Source organism: Salmo salar, chromosome 16, assembly GCF_965601325.2.
Source record: "Salmo salar chromosome 16, fSalSal1, whole genome shotgun sequence".
Lineage (NCBI taxonomy): Eukaryota > Metazoa > Chordata > Actinopteri > Salmoniformes > Salmonidae > Salmo > Salmo salar.
Window position 1 is genome coordinate 65013939 of NC_138306.1, and position 20405 is coordinate 65034343.

The window sequence follows — 20405 nt, forward strand, 5'->3', positions numbered from 1 at the left end:
ATTAGCCTGGTGAAGCAAGAGCTGGGGGATGGAGGGAATGGAGAGGAGGGTGAGCAGCACAGGTTGGATGAGAGGAGAGGTAGAGAGTATGTGGTTGGTAGGGAGAGCACATCCAGTTTTCCTCCATCTTTGTCCATGAGGCACAAACCCTAGAGGCAGTACAATGTACCTTACTCCCTGTAGTTAGCTCAGTCAGTCGGTCGGTCAGTGGCTCAGATGAACATTTGCCTAGGCCTCTCTCTGTGACATTGGCTCAAAGGCGCCTGCGGATTTCTGGGTATCTAGATTAGAACGCAAAATAGAGATCACAAGATCTCAGAGTTAAGCCTCATTCTTTCCAAGGCATGCGCTTGGACTTGGGCGTCCTCTGAAAGTAATACAAGGACTTCGTTTTGAGGATGGTGATTTCAAAACAAGATGTAGTTGCCTGTCCACAGAACAGCGGTTCCCTGGAATGAGTCCCTGACGTCAACAATAATCAATTTCCTAGAAGTAAATTGTCAACAAAGAACTGTATGTTCAGAAGTAAAGCCTCCTTATTCTCCTTCTTCCTTGAACCAAGTCTGAGTATTATTTTTACCCAGAGTATGTAATACTCCCCTTGAGTTAAGGGATAGTTGGCTTTAAAATACGTTTTAGCTTATTTTCATCTTACATAGGCAGTTGTCATTTCATCCAAACCATTGGTTATTTAGCAATGGCCAGAATCTCCTGGCTAGCATTTTTGGAGCATGTTAGCAATGCTAGTGGAAACAGACTATCAGTTAGCGGTGCATTATAGCATTGGCTGCTCTTAAAGTCCCAAATCACCATTATTATCATTTTGGGCTTGGTGAAACATTTTAAAATATGCTAATTTCGATCTAAAAAAGGATGTTTTAGACTCTTGAGTAGCCGTAGCCTTCTCTAGCTTTCATGTCTGACTCATTCTGAGCGAAGTGTTTTCAGTCTCATCGTAGATCCAGCGGTTAATGACCGCGAGCAACCTTTATTTACATACATACATGCATACACTACGCACACACTGAGCCTGGCCAGAGGAGCGTAAGATTGCGTCATCCTCCCGAGGGCGTGTCATGTATGTGTCAAGCTCCTTGCGCGCAAACTGTGGTTTTAAAGTTCACCGGGACTGGAGGTGACACCGATGACATTTGTCAAGACTGACAGCAACCGTTAGCCAGTGAAACGGTTTGGTGTGATGTTAGCTTGTCTTTGGAAGGGGATCATAATGTATGTCCACCCTACTTTTAATTTTTTTTTTTGCATCCAACCAGTTAATGTCCCTGGCCTCTATTGAAATGTGAGCATTACAGATGTAAAATCAGCTGAAATCCAAGGTTTCCGCCTAGAGTAGACAGACGGAACGGGAAGGAGGTTGGAAAAGGAGGGCAGAAAACAGACTGACTGAGGCTTTGCAGAATGACTTTGCCTTGTCTGTGTGAAGAAGAAGAACCCACCCAGGATTGTCTTGAATCTGAATCTGACCCATTTTGTTCCATGTTTAGCACTCTTCTACTCTTTGGTCATACATTGTTATTGTGTGTGTACATTTGTACGCGTTTGTTCTGTTGTGTGTGTGTGTGTGTGTGTGTGTGTGTGTGTGTGTGTGTGCTCAGGTTTGTGTCTGGTGGGACCGCCGGTCTTTAATCCTGAGATTTTGGCCAGGCTTCGTTTGCATGTGTGTGTGAGCCTTTGTCCCTGCAGGCAGCCAAGCACAGACCCAACACAGAGAGGGGGAGGGGGAGAGAGGGAGGCTATATCCTCACTACAGGAGGGATGGAGGGAGGGGGAGAGAGGGAGGCTATATCCTCACTACAGGAGGGATGGAGGGAGGGGGAGAGAGGGAGGCTATATCCTCACTACAGGAGGGATGGAGGGAGGGAGGGGGAGAGAGGGAGGCTATATCCTCACTACAGGAGGGATGGAGGGAGGGAGGGGGAGAGAGGGAGGCTATATCCTCACTACAGGAGGGATGGAGGGAGGGAGGGGGAGAGAGGGAGGCTATATCCTCACTACAGGAGGGATGGAGGGAGGGAGGGAGGGGGAGAGAGGGAGGCTATATCCTCACTACAGGAGGGATGGAGGGAGGGAGGGAGGGGGAGAGAGGGAGGCTATATCCTCACTACAGGAGGGATGGAGGGAGGGGGAGAGAGGGAGGCTATATCCTCACTACAGGAGGGATGGATGGAGGGAGGGAGGGAGGGGGAGAGAGGGAGGCTATATCCTCACTACAGGAGGGATGGAGGGAGGGAGGGAGGGGGAGAGAGGGAGGCTATATCCTCACTACAGGAGGGATGGAGGGAGGGAGGGAGGGGGAGAGAGGGAGGCTATATCCTCACTACAGGAGGGATGGAGGGAGGGAGGGAGGGGGAGAGAGGGAGGCTATATCCTCACTACAGGAGGGATGGAGGGAGGGAGGGGGAGAGAGGGAAGCTATATCCTCACTACAGGAGGGATGGAGGGAGGGAGGGAGGGGGAGAGAGGGAGGCTATATCCTCACTACAGGAGGGATGGAGGGAGGGAGGGGGAGAGAGGGAGGCTATATCCTCACTACAGGAGGGATGGAGGGAGGGAGGGGGAGAGAGGGAGGCTATATCCTCACTACAGGAGGGATGGAGGGAGGGGGAGAGAGGGAGGCTATATCCTCACTACAGGAGGGATGGAGGGAGGGAGGGAGGGAGGGGGAGAGAGGGAGGCTATATCCTCACTACAGGAGGGAGGGAGGGAGGGAGGGGGAGAGAGGGAGGCTATATCCTCACTACAGGAGGGATGGATGGAGGGAGGGAGGGGGAGAGAGGGAGGCTATATCCTCACTACAGGAGGGAGGGAGGGGGAGAGAGGGAGGCTATATCCTCACTACAGGAGGGATGGAGGGAGGGAGGGGAGAGAGGGAGGCTATATCCTCACTACAGGAGGGATGGAGGGAGGGAGGGGGAGAGAGGGACGCTATATCCTCACTACAGGAGGGATGGATGGAGGGAGGGAGGGAGGGAGGGAGGGGGGGGGGAGAGTCTCACTGATCAGTAGTGGTTTTGCTTCAAAATGGAATTTACATAATATGGCTGGTAGATGCTGGTGGGCACAGAGTGTGTGTGTAGCCTACGTGCATGTCTACTTTGTGGTCCAGAGAAATGGGTCCTTCAGAAAATGGAGATCTGTGTTTGTGAAACATAGGAGTGTAATTTTGGATCCATATTTTCCATTCATGCGTGCATATTGCGTAACCACCACCAGGTTACATGCACTCTCTGAGATTTGTTGGTTAGACTAATTCTATCCAGCACCCCCCCCCCCCCCCCTTTTTTTCAGGATATTTCTGTAGTACGCAGTACGTCCAGGGGGAGACTTCACACAGTTGCATGATGTTTATCTGGTATTCAGTAGGATGCTTTGGTGTCTTCGCAGCGGGTTTATTTGGAGCCCTCGTCAAGGTCAATTTGAGAGCGCTCATCTCCTTGCCGGGAGTATGGAAATGAGTGCTCTTTGAGAGAGGGGATGTTGCAACGCTTTGCACAGCCCTCCAGCAATGCAAAAAATAAATGTGAGTGGATGGTTTCTCTCTCTCTCCCTCTCTCCCCGCTCGCTCTTTTTCATTGACTCTGTTTCTCCCCCTCTCTCGCTCACACAAACAGTTACACAGAGAACGCTGTTAGAGTAAACAGCAAGCAGTTGCAGTTCATACAGGCATTTAAGAAGACACATTAGCTATTAGCATGGAGCCCCTGTGGCACCACAGCAAAGCAGACTGCTGGAGAGGGTCTGTTCTGTCTTGTTTGTGTGAATGGCTCTCTGTTGTTGCGCTGTGCTGTGCTGGGTTGATAGTTTGTTTAAATTCTTCCAATTAGTTGCTGTGATCGCTAGACTGAGACGAACCGGCTAGTTATCGGTGGGCGATGATGCCGGTGGGTGAGAGCCTGTCCCTTTCTCCTCGTCTCCCTCGCTTGCTCCTCCTCTCTCCTCGTTCTCCTGCTTTTCGTCTCTTTCTAAACCTTCAGCTCCACTCCTTTTTCTCCCTCATATGACCCTCTCCCCTTTCTCTCCTCCTTTTCCCTCTCCTTCTCATACTCTCACCATCATCAAATAGTGTCTGTGATCTTTGGCTTGTTTTCTGGTCCACTGCAGAGAGGGGCATTAGCCAAGGTACCTTGACCTGACCCGGCCTAGTAAAGGCTCCTGCTGCACCATTCTGTAGTCAGGGGTTGTTATGTCCTGTCCTGGCGCTGGCGCTGGCGCTGGACCAGCAGGCCTGATAAACTGTATCATCCCGTTATTTAGTCCATCTCCGATCTCACAGGTGAAGGGAGGGAGCAGGAAACGCTGGTGCATTCTTGCATTCGCTCTCTCTGTGTGTGTGTGTGGGGTCGGTCGATGTTTGAATGAGGCTGGTTGGGGGGGGGGTTGTGGTCCCCCTGCCTCTTTCCCAGTGTGTCTCCCAGTGTGTGTGGGGGTGGGTGCTTGTCTGTGGAGCGGCACGGTTCGTTCAAACACTCCTGAGTTGTGTTGGGAGTCGTTCAGATTCAGACACCAGTGGCGTTGCCATGGCGACCGTGTGGGTGCACGCTCGTTAGTGAAGTGTAATGTCTCGGTCTTTCTCTCCCCGGCACAGAAGCTCGACTGACTCCAATGCTTCTGCCGGTGCTTACCGCACTCGAGTGGTGGAATGGAAACAGTTTTTTCTCTCGTAGACTCTTCATGGCCTTATACAGACACGGGTCTCTGTCTTTTTTAATATCATGAACATACTGTGTTCGGAGAGGGCAGAAGCCTTGCCTAGGGATACTGGCCTGGGTTGTGTTCATTAGGCACAAAATGGACAAACGCCCCAGTGAAATGGAGAGGTACTATCTGAACTTGTCCAATAAGATGTGTTATGTTTTCCGTTGCAATTATTTTTCAAACGGTGTTCCCTAATGAACACAACTCTGTTATATAGCTCTTGTCATTTGTAGTTGATGGACACACCAAGCCCACGTGTCTGCCGGTTGGAAATGTTTTGCGATGATGTGCTCTAATGAACAGAACCCTGTTTTGTTTTTCTCAGTCATCGATGGGAGAGGTAGAGCTGGTCAAGGCTTGCTGCTGGTGAGCTCACCCTTCTCTTTCTCAACCTCCCTGACTCCTCTCTTTTTGGGTTTTGATTACCACATTTTTTTCCCATGAGTAATGTGTCCCGCTGCATACCCAGGAGGGCAAGGATGTGTCAGATATAGCAGGACCCCTACAAAACCTGACTCACACACTCCGATACTGAGCCTGTTTTGTCTGCGGAGATGTGCTCCCATTGCTGGGCCGTATTCATTAGGGCACACCATAGCTAAACGTAGCAAGGTATGTCTTGCAACGCAAAGTGTTTTTCAATGAAAATGAGTTTCTTATTGGTTCTTATAAGTACTGGTAGCCGCTCCCCGTTTCGGTCCGTTTGCTTCCGTTTGATGTCTAGTGGATAGGACAGGACCCTGGTTTCTTGAGTCCGATCCCGTCCTCTTGTCACTACATTTTTAGATTTCACATGTAGTTTGCACGTCAAGCTAGGACGTCGAAGTAGTTTGCACGTCGAAGTAGTTTGAGTAGTGTACGTCGTCTTTAACCTTTTTAGTCATCTCAGAAGCCAGAACCAAATATTTTATGCACTGGCAGCCAACTAGCTTTTTTTTTTAAGGTTGAGTCTTTGAACGATTTTTGGGTTTTGATTGTGAGTCTAGTGTGGAATTGTGTTTTGGTGGTTGTGGCCAAGCTGAAGTTTCAGCCTTAGTTTCATTTGGATGATTCTCTCATGGGTTTCAGTCTCCTACCCTTTAGCCAGAGGGGGCTTATGGAACCACTTGCATCATCAGAGCTATCCTGAATATTTTATGCTATCTTGACAGTGCAGCTTTATGGAGGACTTTTCTCAGAGGATAGGGAACTGTCTCATGATAGTGATTCGGAGAAAAAGGGCCCTGGAGGAGGAGGAGGAGGACACGCCAAACAAGGTTACATGGGAGGAATAGGCCTCTCTATGTCCATCCATACTAGCATACCACGTAGACTAAAGCCATGCTTTAAGATTGAGTACTTAGTAGTATGTTAGTGTGGCTACTCAAACAGAGCCTCTGTCTGTGTTTCTCAACCCCTGGTCTATGATACTGTTGTCCTGTCAATTGGTGGACCGGTCATCAGTATCTAATGCGGTGTAAAGTCAAACCAAGTAAAGGGTCGTGATTTGGTTAGTTGTCAATGTCACCTGCTTGTTTTGAGTGATGCGAACCATCTAAGGAGATGTTATAATGCCGGGGGTGCCTGATACAACAGTGGCATTCCAAAACATGCACACATTGTGAAGTCTCTTAACATTTTCTCCTGTTTTTTTCCTTCCCTCGACCCCTGTCTTTACCAGTGTGCCCAAGGACTGTGAGAGCTCCTTGAGGAGACTCCAGGCACACAGCACCTCACACTTACTGACATCCAGATGATGCTGGAGGTGCAAGAGGAAAGAGCAGCAGCCACAGCAGGAAACTTCAGCCGGAAAGAGCGTGTCAAGAAGGAGCGGGACGAGGCAGGCCCAGACAGTGGCCGAGCCAATAGCAACATTAACCCCTCCTCTAATAACCACAACCCCACCCCTAACTCCGCCCTTGCCGGCACAGGCCACTGGAACTCCCGGGCCAAGGCCACACCCTCGGCCAGCCCGCACCAGCACTTGACTCCGCCCTCTGTCTCCCTGGGATCGCCGTCAATGCATTCCAGCAATCCCAAAGTGAGGAACTCCCCATCGGCTAACACGCAGAGGTGAGCTGGGTCCTTGTCTGCTATTATGTCTCTCTCTTGGCTCTTTTAAAACAGGGGAACAAATCAACTTTAAGGACAAATGATCCTCCGCTCCGGGGCCGCTCCAGGGCCGCTCCGGGGCCGCTCCGGGGCCGCTCCGGGGCCGCTCCGGGGCCGCTCCAGGGCCGCTCCAGGGCCGCTCCAGGGCCGCAGGTTGTGCATCCCCGCTTGAGAACCTGTCAATTCCACTGCATAGTGAAATGAGTTTGAATGCCTGCCACGCTGTCTCGAAAGCAATCGGGCTGCGTATCTCAGAAGATTGCTAGACCATCTCAACGTGGTTCTTGAGATGTTTAACACTTCTCCAGGCGTCATGAGATCGGACAGTCTCTGCAATAAAGACGACCTAGAACGAACCCTTTGTTCTTCTCTGATTAAGACCACCATGTCGTCTGCCATGCCGTCTGACTCTCCGTTCTGTGTTGTAGTTTATAGCGTGGTATTTATTGAATCCTGTCTAGCAGTTGGATCTAAGTCCTCCGCTCCTAAACCTGCTAAGAGGTCAGGCGAGCTCAGATCTAGCAGATCTGGCATCCTGTATGAGGTTACACGACGACCAGACTTGAACTACTCTGGCCTGTTAAAGCTTAACCTAGTGCAGCAGGTCCTGGCTTTGCGTGAGTCCTGGAACCTGAGTGTCTCCACCCCGCAGCTGCCTCTCTGCCAGCCCATCCCTGGCCCGGCCTGTGCTGACTCAGGCCCTCTGGGGCTAGTATAAAGGCTGCAGCTGCACTGCCAAAGCCCTGCTGGGGCCCATCTCACAGTAGGCACGCCGGCCATATTGGCTCAACGTTTGGCTTCGCATCCATATTGGCTCCGGTTTTGGCTGCGAGGCCATTTTGGCTGGGTTTTTAGGAGAGTGCTAGGGCTTATGTTTCACTGCTAGCTGGAAAGGGTGAGCTGTTGAGGAGAGCTCCATTTAAATGGAGGATTGACTGAGGCCTGGTAGGGGCCTGTTTGGAGCTTGTTGTTACTCCCATTTGAGTGCTGTGACGCTGCCAGTGAACTATTTTCAATCTGTCCGTGGACTTTTAGCCCAGTGCAGTGGTCATGCTAAACCTCGTACCACCAGCAATGGATTCCGACAGTGTTCTCGAGCTACGTTAGTGTGTGGTCAGACCAGAGACGGAAGAGGAAGCGAGGCACCATACTCACTTTTTTTTCTGGTTCAATGAAAGTCCATGAACTAAGTAGACCAGACCCAGCTGCTATTGCATTGGTGTCTATAGAAGACACATCCAGTTAAGTAGAACGGAACTGACACAACATTTTTCAATGGCTGCGTGAACTATCTTCATTTATCCACCATCTTTGGTCTGACTACGCCTTCCGTATCAATTGTGCTTCCCTGTGTTAGGTTCAACTTCCCCTTTCTCCTCCGACTTCGTGTCGGCTACAGAGCAGCCCCCTTTCCCCTGCTTTATCCATGTGTAGCAGGTCTCCATGGCAATGAGGCGAGTTGTGTTCCCGTCTCTAGGTTTCGGCCCAGCACGGGGAGAAAAAAGCCTGTGTACTTAAAGTGCCTACTTTAACAAGGCACCGATTATACATTAACACCCCCCTCCACCTCCCCTGCTGTTCCCAACTCTGTCAACAAAGAAAGGGTGAGGATTGGAGGTGGATGTGTTTACCCTTTATTAGTCACTCACCTGTGTGCGTCATGGCTCCCCGGCCAGGATCTGGGCTATGTTCATTAGGGCACGCAACAGAAAATGAAAATAAACATTCCTTATTTGAGAAGTCCGTGGAGTCCCTCCCTGTTTTTTTTTGGTCCATTTTCTAACGTGTTGGTGCCTAATGAACATGACCCAGCTGCTGTTTTAATAGTGATGCTTTCTCTGGGCGGGGAGCTGCCATGTGCCTCCCTCAGCCTCTGGGGAACTAGTCTCAGCCGTAGTACTTGCCTGTCTGTTCTCGCTGCAACGTTTATGTAAGAGAATATTAATGACTCTTCTGTGATTTCTCATGTGTTGTTGATAATGACAGCGGTTGGTGGTTTGATGTAAAGAATGGGTGTATTAGTTTCTACTGTTAAGCGCATGTGATAAGACTTGCTTTTGGCATTTTACATTTTTTGGGGGAGAGCAGCAATGACATTGTTTGATGTTCCCCCACTAACCCTGGTTGTCTCTCCTCTCCATCAGCAGTCCCAAACAGAAGCAGGAGGCCATGGTGCGCTCTCCACCCGTCATGTCTCCCTCCAGCGCCGCCCAGATGGACTCAAAACTACCCAATCAGGGAAAGCCAGGGGGCGCAGGCAGCCAATCGCAGCCCTCGCCCTGTGACCCCAAAACTCTAGGCCCTAAGGGGCCCGTAGGGAGCCTAGGACTAAAAAACGGACAAGGCCTGAATGCAGGCAACGGGGCCAAGGGCAAAATGAAGAGGGAAAGAAGCACTTCGGTGGAGTCTTTTGAGCAGCGTGACACAGGGACGTCCAACAACGAGGGGGATCAGAAAGGTAAGGCCGAGCCCTCCCCTACAACTAGTGATGGCGCCATCGACAGGTTTAGTCTGTCAAGCCAGGGTAATGATCAACATCCTCTGGCACCTACAGTATCACTACATCATAATAGTCTCATGGGGCCCGATTCAGTTCAGATATGCACATGCTGCTCTTACTGTCACGTAGGTCATTTTCTCCAGAATCTCAAGGCAGATTATTGGCCCCTCGTGGAAATGACTGTTCATACCAAATAGTACCCTTTTTTAAACTTTTTTTTTTTACCTTCAACATCACCTTGCACCTTCTTCTCAACGGTCTGCCGTGACATCAACTAGTCAGGGGTGAATTCAAACCGTCAAAATACAAGGACTAGGTCTTGGATGTTGAAGTGTGATTTATTAACTCATGATATGGAGTTGTCTGAGTGGGCTTGTCAGTGGGAGTGTATTTATGGTCTGTCGGTGTGGGGTTCACTCTCTGTGATTTGTGACGGATGTAGAGTCGTGTCCTTATAAAATGGCTCCCAGGCTTATCTGGCATGTCACGATGGCCCCCGGGACCCCACAGGGAATGGCATTAGTCGCACTATTCTTGGTAGCTGTCGCCCTAGTAAGAGGGAGCATGTGTGTGTATATAATATATATATGTGTGTGTGTTCCTCCTTGGGGCTGGCTGTAGTGCTGCATTAAGACATCCACAACGCTGTTTACGTCCTGGTGGAAAAAACTCTGTGTGGGCTGGAGCCTTGGAAGAAACCATTTCACTGTGTTAGAGGGGGTGTCCAGTCATTTTCCCCTTAGTATTTCCATTTCACTGAGACCTCTGGTGGTTACACCTGAGGTTGTTGTTACTGAGCAGGATCTGGTTCTACTTCTTTCATGATATGAAATCATATAAATGTGAACAGTATTTTTCTTCAGTATTGAGCCTACCACAACTAGATATTTTATAGATGAATTAAAATGACAACCCTTGTTTTTTTTTACTATAATATTAGTATGGTTAAAGCATTTGAGGAAAAAATGTGTATGGGTGTAGTGTATATTAATAAAATACACTCCCAGAATACCCCTCCAGACACGTCAGTTTGATTCCTTAGTGTTAATGTGGCTTGTTAGGTAATTGTTGATTTTTATTGACATACTTTAGGTGTTTGCCAGTGGCCATTTTGTTTGTGGCATGTGCATCTGGATCATTCTGCACATGAAGCTTCCACTCCATGTCCATCTCCAGCTAACTAACACACACACACACACATACACACACAAACCACCCCACCTCATAAAGTTTTCAGGCTCTATGCCTCGGGGCCTGCAGTGCACTGCTCACAACTGCTTGCCTGGAGGCGCCCACAAGTTTGGGGCTGGCGGTGGGGACAGAAGGTTCCTCAGTTCTGAAAGCGAGTGGTCTGGTGTGTCGACAGTGCACAATCCTAGTAATGTGTGAGACTGACTTCATTTTAAAGTATACATACAATGGCGGACCAGGAGCTGTTGTAGGGATGCAGATTAAGCCTAGTCCTGGACTAAAAGTACTTGAAATAGAGACTTATTGGAGAGCCTCCATTAACCTCTCTGGGGTATGTGGGACGGTAGCGTCCCACTCGCCAACAGCCAGTGAAATAGCAGAGTGCCAAATTCAAAACAACAAAACAACAAAAATCTCATAATTCAAATTTCTCAAACATACAACTATTATATCCCATTTTAAAGATACACTTCTCGTTAATCCAACCACATTGTCCGATTTCAAAAAGGCTTTACGGCGAAAGCATAGCATTATATTATGTTAGGACAGCACCTAGACAAGAAAAAACACACAGCCATTTTCCAAGCAAGGAGAGGCGTCACAAAAAACAGAAATGCAGCTAAAGTTAATCACTAACCTTTGATCTTCATCAGATGGCACTCATATGACTTCATGTTACACAATACATGTATGTTTTGCTCGATAAAGTTCATATTTATATCCAAAAAACCCATTTTACATTGGCGTGTAATGTTCAGAAATGTTTTGCCTCCAAAACTTCCAGTGAATGAGGACATCAATTTACAGAAATACTCATCATAAACGTTGATAAAATATACAACTGTTATGCATAGTATTAAATATACACTTCTCCTTAATGCAACCGCTGTGTCAGATTTCAAAAAAGCTTTACGGCGAAAGCACACTTTGCAATAATCTGAGTACAGCGCTCAGACACCAAAACAAGCCATACCCGCCATGTTGTGGAGTCCACAAAAGTCAGAAATAGCAAAAATATTCACTTACCTTTGATCTTCATCGGAATGCACTCCCAGGAATCCCAGTTCCACAATCGATGTTTGTTTTGTTCGATAAAGTTGATCTTTATGTCCAAATACCTAAATTTTGTTCGCGCGTTAGGTTCACTATTCCAAATGCAGAAGGCGCACGCACTAAAGTCCAGACGAAAAGTCAAAAAAGTTCTATTACAGTTCGTAGAAACATGTCAAACGATGTGTAGAATCAATCTTTAGGATGTTTTTATCATAAATCTTCAAAAATATTCCAACCGGACAATTCCTTTGTTTTCATAAAGGAAAGAGAACTGAGCTCGTGCTGATGGCCGCGCGCATAACTAAAATAATGGCCGACTGCCAGACACCTGACTCAATCGGCTCTTATTCTCTCCCCATTCACAGTAGAAGCCTGAAACAACGTTCTAAAGACTGTTAACATCTAGTGGAAGCCTTAGGAAGTGCAATATGACCCCATAGACACTGTATATTGTATAGGCAATCACTTGGAAAAACTACAACTTCAGATTTCCACACTTCCTGGTAGGATTTTTTTCTCAGGTTTTTGCCTGCCATATGAGTTCTGTTATACTCACAGACATCATTCAAACAGTTTTAGAAACTTCAGAGTGTTTTCTATCCAAATCTATTATATGCATATTCTAGCTTTTGGGCCTGAGTAGCAGGCAGTTTACTCTGGGCATGCTTTTCATCCGGATGTGAAAATACTGCTCCCTTCCCCGATGAAGTTAAGCATGCTGCTTTAACCAGGTAGGCCAGTTGAGAACAAGTTCTCATTTACAACTGCGACCTGGCCATGATAAAGCAAAGCAGTGCGACAAAAACAACAGAGTTACACATGGGATAAACAAATCTACAGTCATTAACACAATAGAAAAATCTGTATACAGTATGTGCAAATTAAGTAAGGAGGTAAGGCAATAAATAGGCCATAGTGGCGAAGTAATTACAATTTAGCAATTAACACTGGAGTGGAGGATGTGCAAGTAGAAATACTGGTGTGCAAAAGAGCAGAAAAACAAAACAAAATATGGGGATGAGGTAGGTGGTTGGATGGGCTATTTACAGATGGGCTGAAGTTAGTGAGGGAGATATAAGTCTCCAACTTCAGTGATTTTTGCAATTCGTTCCAGTCATTGGCAGCAGAGAACTGGAAGGAAAGGCGGCCAAAGGAGGTGTTGGCTTTGGGGATGACCAGTGAAATATACCTGCTGGAGCGCATGCTACGAGTGGGTGTTGCTATGGTGACCAGTGAGCTGAGATAAGGTGGAGCTTTACCTAGCAAAGATTTATTGATGACCTGGAGCCAGTGGGTTTGGCGACGAATATGTAGCGAGGACCAGCCAACGAGAGCATACAGGTCACAGTGGTGGGTAGTCTATGGGGCTTTGGTGACAAAACGGATGGCACTGTGATAGACTGCATCCAATTTGCTGAGTAGAGTGTTGGAGGCTATTTGCTTAATCTGGGTCAGGGAAACCAGCCTTTAAAGTTTAAGATGCTATTATTAAATGAGTGACTGTGTGTGACACGTTTGCATGTTTGGTTGTCTACATGTGAGACTTTGGGGTAAGAGGTACAGGGTCATATTCGGTAGGCACGAATCGGAAGAAAACACTCAAAAGTGAAATGGGTTGTACGATCTGAATGCTCGTTTTTGTTTTTTGTTGCACAACGTTTTGCCTCATGAACACGACCCAGGCCACCCCTCAGTGTCCCGCTGGGCTCCCCGTGGTTGTTGTCTGTTTTTAAAAGACACCGGGCTAAATAATTTACATTCAGGACCGCCCACTTTACTCCGCATGCCTCACAGGCAGCTCGTCTCCCTCCACTCATTGGCCCGCTGAGAGCATTGATGTGAACTAGTGAATAGGCAACACGTTATTTGGTCGTAAAGTGTTTATGCTGTCGCCTAGCCTGGCCCCAGGTCTGTTTGTGCTGTATAGCCAACTCATATCGTCATTGTCCAACGGATTTAGCAAGACGGCACAAACGGTTCTGAAACCAGGCTACGAATGCTGCATCACATTATTGTAAACCCCGGAACACCAGCTAGGCCTAAATGTGTTGTTCAATTCACTTGTGCATGACAAAATCAGTAAGTTTTAATGAGTACAGCTTTATAGGTGTGCTTGATTGACACTAGCCAGACTTAGCTCCTTCATCTCTCTCTCTGGTGTAGAGCTGGGCAGCCGAGCCAAGAGGCTGTGTGTAGCTGAGCGGCGGCAGCCCTACAGTGGAGCGGACTGGTGCTCTGGGGGCGAGAGTGACGAGGAAGACCCAGGGTTCTTTAGTAAGTACTGTAGCTACCTGGTCAACTGGTCCCAGATCTGTTTGTACAGTCTTATCAACTCCTATGGTCACTGCCACAAACAGTACTCTGGCAGCGTTTTACACAGGCATCCCAATTCAGACCTCTTTTTCACAAATTGATAATTTGACCAATCGGATCGGCTTTGAAAGAAATATGTGAGAAGATCTGATGTGATTGGTCAAAAGATCAATGAGTGGGAAAAATATCAGAGTTGGGCTGCCTGTGTAAACGCAGCCAAACAGATCTGGGACTAGACCAGTAAACTGGGGTTGGGAAGGAACAGAAGTGATTTGCTGTGAGTGCTCCCCATGGTCCTCCTAAATAACTTGGAGAAGATTACACAGGCCTAATGGTCTGGGGCTGTATGTGTCAAGGGTCTTGGAGTGCTGATCTAGGAGCAGTTTTGCTTTTTAGATCACAGTGAATAAGATTACATGGACAGGGAGGAACTGATCCTAGATCAGCAATCCTACTCTGAGATGCTTGATACTGTATATCTCATCCGAATAGTTCCAGGTTGTATTTATTGCAGTGAACAGATTATATCTGATCTCACAACGCCCCCGGAGAAGTGTTTTAGCGTCTCAGGAACCACATATAGCGATATTTTGAGATGCACAATGGAGACAACCTGAAACAACACCATTGGTTATGAACATCATGGTCTGGTCCATAGTGTTCTCTCATTCTCCCCTCTACTCTCTGTTTCTCTCTCCAGACTGCAATTCGATAGAGATGAAGCCTCTGGACTCCAACAACGCGCTCAGCTCGGCCACGTCGACCCACAATGCCGTTGGAGGGCAGAGCATGGAGCTGGGCGGCAGTGGTCCCAAGCCCGGGTCAAAGGTCGTGTACGTCTTCACAACAGAGATGGCCAACAAGTAAGCTAGCTCTGGCTGTTTGTTTGTATGTTGATTGGTCATTGTTCATGATCTATACATTAAAGTGTACCACACCCTGAACACTCTGGATTTAACAATGGTCAGAAACTCCCTCAGGCCAATGCTTCTTTGACCAATCTGATGCTTTTAAATCTGACAAAGGAGGGTGCAAGTTCACACTTCTGGAGAATGGTCGAGACGAGTGAATGCATTCAAAATGAAGTGAAGTCACTGGATGGAAACCTCTTAGTGTGGGGTGTGTTGCCCCTTTCCCTCCCCACGCTTCAGAGAGATCTAGCTGGTTCCCTGTCTCTGACCCGTACACTACCATCTCTTCCTCACACCCCCTTTACCCCCCACACACCCTTGTCTGCCCTGAGTAGCCTAGCCAGCCACCTTCTCAGTGTGTTCTGCCAGTCACTGAAAGACTGGCTGTGAGTAATGACAGAGGGTCACCCAAAGAAACTCTGGGCTGTCCCCTAGTGGGGTGTTCTCATTTGATTGACAGGGGATGACAACAAGGTCTCTCTCTCTTCCCCCAACCCTTGTCTGCCCTGAGTAGCCCAGCCAACCCCCTGATCGGTGTGTTCTGCCTGTGTCGTCCTCTGTATGCTCGGCTATGAAAAGCCCACTGACATTTACTCCTGAGGTGCAGACCTGTTGTACCCTCTATAACCACTGTGATTATTATTTGACCCGGCTGGTCATCTATGAACGTTTGAACGTATCGAAGAACGATCTGGCCTTAATGTCCATGTACTCTTATGTTCTCCACCTGGCATAGCCAGATGAGGACTGGCCACCCATCAGAGCCTGGTTCCTCTCTAGGTTTCTTCCTAAGTTCCTGCCTTTCTAGTAGGTTTTTCCTAGCCACTGTGCTTCTACATCTGCATTGCTTGCTCTTTGGGGTTTTAGGCTGGGTTTCTGTATAAGCACTTTGTGACATCTGCTGATGTAAAAAAGGCTTTATAAATACATTTGATAGATTGGTGATAGATAACAAGAGGCAATTTCAGCCCTGCCACTCGTGTCCCTAACCATGGAGCTTTCAACTGTTAAGTTCACCTGTGTAGTTCAGCTGGCTATTACTGGTTTATAGTTGCTTGAACTTCCTCCCAGAACACATTGGCTGTATTTACACAGGCATCCCAATTCAGATGTCTTGCCCAATTATTGGCAAAAGAGCCGATCTGATTAGTCAGAAGTACAGTTGTGGCCAAAAGTTTTGAATGACACAAATATTAATTTTCACAAAGTCTGCTGCCTCAGTTTGTATGATGGCAATTTGCATATGTTATGAAGAGTGATCAGATGAATTGCAATTCATTGCAAAGTAAGTCCCTCTTTGCCATGCAAATGAACTGAATCCCCAAAAAACATTTCCACTGCATTTCAGCCCTGTCACAAAAGGACCAGCTGACATCATGTCAGTGATTCTCTCGTTAATGCAGGTGTGAGTTTTGATGAGGATAAGGCTGGAGATCACTTTGTCATGCTGATTGAGTTCGAATAACAGACTGGAAGCTTCAAAAGGAGGTTGGTGCTTGGAATCATTATTCATCCTCTGTCAAACATGGTTACCTGCAAGGAAACATGTGCCGTCATCATTGCTTTTCACAAAAAGGGCTTCACAGGCAAGGATATTGCTGCCAGTAAGATTGCACCTAAACCACCCATTTATCGGATCATCAAGAACTTCAAGGAGAGCGGTTAAATTGTTGTGAAGAAGGCTTCAGGGCGCATAAGTAAGTCCAGCAAGCGCCAGGACCGTCTCCTAAAGTTGATTCAGCTGCGGGATCGGGGCACCACCAGTACAGAGCTTGCTCAGGAATGGCAACAGGCAGGTGTGAGTGCATCTGCACCCACAGTGAGGTGAAGACTTTTGGAGGATGGCCTGGTGTCAAGAAGGGCAGCAAAGAAAGCCACTTCTCTCCAGGAAAAACATCAGGGACAGACTGATATTCTGCAAAAGGTACAGGGATTGGACTGCTGAGGACTGGGGTAAAGTCATTTTCTCTGATGAATCCCCTTTCCGATTGTTTGGGGCATCCGGAAAAAAGCTGTGCTACCATCAGTCCTGTGTCATGCCAACAGTAAAGCACCCTGAGACCATTCATGTGTGGGGTTGCTTCTCAGCCAAGGGAGTGGGCTCACTCACAATTTTGCCTAAGAACACAGCCATGAATAAAGAGTGGTACCAACACATCCTCCGAGAGCAACTTCTCCCAACCATCCAGGAACAGTTTGGTGACAAACAATGCCTTTTCCAGCATGGAGCACCTTGCCATAAGGGAAAAGTGATAACTAAGTGTCTCGGGGAACAAAACACCGATATTTTGGGTCCATGGCCAGGAAACTCCCCAGACCTTAATCCCATTGAGAACTTGTGGTCAATCCTCAAGAGGCGGGTGGACAAACAAAACCCCACAAATTCTGACAAAGTCCAAGCATTGATTATGCAAGAATGGGCTGCCATCAGTCAGGATGTTGCCCAGAAATTAATTGACAGCATGCCAGTGCAGATTGCAGAGGTCTTGAAAAAGAAGGGTCAACACTGCAAATATTGACTCTTTGCATCAACTTCATGTAATTGTCAATAAAAGCCTTTGACACTTATGAAATACTTGTAATTATACTTCAGTATTCCATAGTAACATCTGACAAAAATATCTAAAGACACTGAAGCGGCAAACTTTGAAAATTAATATTTCTTTCATTCTCAAAACGTTTGGCCACGACATTAGGGTTGCACATTTTGGGGAATATTCCGATGTGGAATCTTTCTGTGGGAATTAACGGGAATATATGGGAAATGTATGCAAATTAATATTAATACCATTTAAAATGTAGATTTTTTTTGCATTGGATATATTTACCATATCATATGGAGACAGAAACAAACCTTTTACCTTATCATAAGTAGACATAATTGCAAATGATTAAATCCTTCCAATAGAAAAAAAACAACCACATTTAGTTACAAATTGTACTTTTTAATTGAGTTGACTCTTCACATGGGATGATTCCACTGAACAACAAAAGAAAGGGAGTATTGAATGATCCCCAATGAGCCATCGCATCTCCCAAAAACGTTTTCAACATACATCTGTAAAATGGTCTAGAAACTAAAGCTTTGGTTGTCTTTCTCTCAGGCTTGTCTTCTCCCTGGACCTCCTCAATGTCCACCTCTTGAACATCAGACTCTGAGGCCTCATCTTCACTGTCACTTTCCAACCTTGTTGAGGATGGCTCGTCGTCAGGCTCAAAAAGCCTCAAATATCCCGGATGGCCACACATTTTTCAACCCTTGTATTGGTTAGCCTGTTGCGTACTTTGGTGTGTGTGTGTGTGTGTGTGTGTGTGTGTGTGTGTGTGTGTGTTCCTGAACAAGAACCAGTTGCGCTCTGACGCGGCTCATGTTGGTGGGATTTGGAGGATGATGGAGGCAACAGGAGAAAGATCCTCAGATCCACAAAGTCCCTTTCACCAGCTGGCTGATGAGATATGTTGGCACGACTGCCATATTGCATCTCCATCCCAAAGCCCTTGCTTGGAAGTGTACTATGCCAGACTGCCAAGAACCTTGCCCTCATCCAGGCCAAGGTGGTTGAGACACAGTAGTGATGACACCATAGGCCTTGTTGATCTCTGCACCAGACAGGATGCTCTTGCCAGCACACTTGGGGTCCAACATACGCTGCGGCGTGTATGGGCTTCAGGCAGAAGTCTTCACGCTTTTTAATGGATTTCAGAACTGCAGTTTCCTCTGCTTGGAGCAACAGTGAAGTGGGCAGAGCAGTACGGATTTCTTCTCTTACATCTGCAAGCAGAGTCTGAACATCAGACAGGATGGCATTGTCTCCCTCAATCCATGCAATGGGTACTGCTATAGGTTTCAGGAGTTTCAAGCTGCTTACCACTCTCTCCCAAAATACATCATCTAGGAGGATCCTCTTGATGGGGCTGTCCATATCGGCAGACTGTGACATGGCCATTTCTTGGAGAGACTCCTTCCCCTCCAGGAGACTGTCAAACATGACAAGACCACCCCAGCGGGTGTTGCTGCGCAGCTTCAATGTGGTGCTCTTATTCTTCTCACTTTGCTTGGTGAGGTAGATTGCTGCTATAACTTGATGACCCTTCATATACCTAACCATTTCCTTGGCTCTCTTGTAGAGTGTATCCATTGTTTTCAGTGCCATGATGTCCTTGAGGAGCAGATTCAATGCATGAGCAGCACAGCCAATGGGTGTGATGTGAGGGTAGGACTCATCTACCTAAGACCAAGCAGCATTGTCTGTCACCAGTGCAAATACCTTCTGTGGTCCAAGGTCATTGATGACTGCCTTCAGCTCATCTGCAATGTAGAGACCGGTGTGTCTGTTGTCCCTTGTGTCTGTGCTCTTTTAGAATACTGGTTGATGGGTGGAGATGATGTAGTTCATTATTTCTTGCACACGAACATTCGACCACCCATCAGAGATGATTGCAATACGGTCTGCTTTTTCTACGATTTGCTTGACCTTCACTTGAACTCTGCATTCAGCAAATGAGTAGATAAAGCATGTCTGGTTGGAGGGGTGTATGCTGGGCAAAGAACATTCAGAAATCTCTTCCAATACACATTGCCTGTGAGCATCAGAGGTGAACCAGCTGCATACACAGCTCGAGCAAGACATTCATCAGCATTTCTCTGACTACGTTCCTCCATTGAGTAAAAAAAAACATCTGATTCCAGGAGGACCATGAGCTGTTGCTATCGATAAGGTGCCTGATAATTTTCATCTCGAATAGAAGTAGAGGGACTTGTGACAGATTCTCAAGATCTTGCACACTAATGAGATGCTATTGAACCCACACTACTAAGCAGTTGCATTTAAAGGCCTGTGATGTCACCATGCAGTGAATTAGTTAATAGAACAATAGGAGTTACACAGTTAGTTTTCCCCTCCCCACTCAGACCACTCTAAATTCTTGCTTGAGAAATTGCCCTCCGCTAAGTTATTTTTGTTCGTTTTCAATTAAAATGGTCAAAAATCTTCACAGTAAGGTACTTAATTGTTACCCAGAAATTAAAAACAAACCCTGTCTACATTGGACCTTTTTTAATGTCTGCTGTGGCAATTGTTCACAATTGTGCTCAATATATGGCTTCGATGATAGGCTTCAATTATTCAATTATTAACCAGATGTTTGAAATGGGACTTTTCTACCTGTTGCCTGTTTGAAACGCATGCGCACGCACCTACTCATAAGTGTGCTCCTACTGTCTGCAGGGCGGCTGATGCGGTCTTCACAGGCCACTCGGACAACATCATTGCCTTCCACATGAACAACATCTCCAACGGCAAGGGCAACAAGCCCCATCTACCTATGGTAAGACAAACCCACTTCAATACAAACCACTTTTAACTAGCCTATTATTTATCATAGGATTTGGGGTATCATAAAAACCTTGCAGTTTGCAGACCATTTGCATTGTGCCCCTTGTTGGTCTGGTAATATAATGTTATATAACAATGTTAAAACTTTAAGCACGATTCGGACAATGTTATATTTGTCCAACTCAAAATAATTGTGTATTTAAAAATAAAAAGCAATATTAATTATGCACCCTGGGATGCTTTTGATAAGTGTCTCTTAATGTGTCAGTTAGTGGGAACTTTTGGTAACCCAAC

General features: G+C 46.9%; 1 protein-coding gene across 6 annotated transcripts in view; it reads left to right on the top strand.

Moving 5' to 3' along the window:
* Positions 1-20405, top strand: part of LOC106574308 (B-cell CLL/lymphoma 9 protein) — a 100792-nt gene that overhangs the window by 74700 nt on the left and 5687 nt on the right. For 3 of the 6 annotated variants that reach the window (XM_014150123.3, XM_014150124.3, XM_045697569.2), the window contains exons 4-8: positions 6377-6768; positions 8952-9265; positions 13715-13825; positions 14565-14727; positions 20004-20103. In XM_014150123.3, coding sequence (XP_014005598.2) covers positions 6449-6768; positions 8952-9265; positions 13715-13825; positions 14565-14727; positions 20004-20103 — 1008 coding nt within the window. In that variant the 5' untranslated portion in view covers positions 6377-6448. The remainder of the gene's footprint in view (positions 1-6376; positions 6769-8951; positions 9266-13714; positions 13826-14564; positions 14728-20003; positions 20104-20405) is intronic. The other 3 variants (XM_045697573.2, XM_045697574.2, XM_045697572.2) reach the window with 2 other exon arrangements.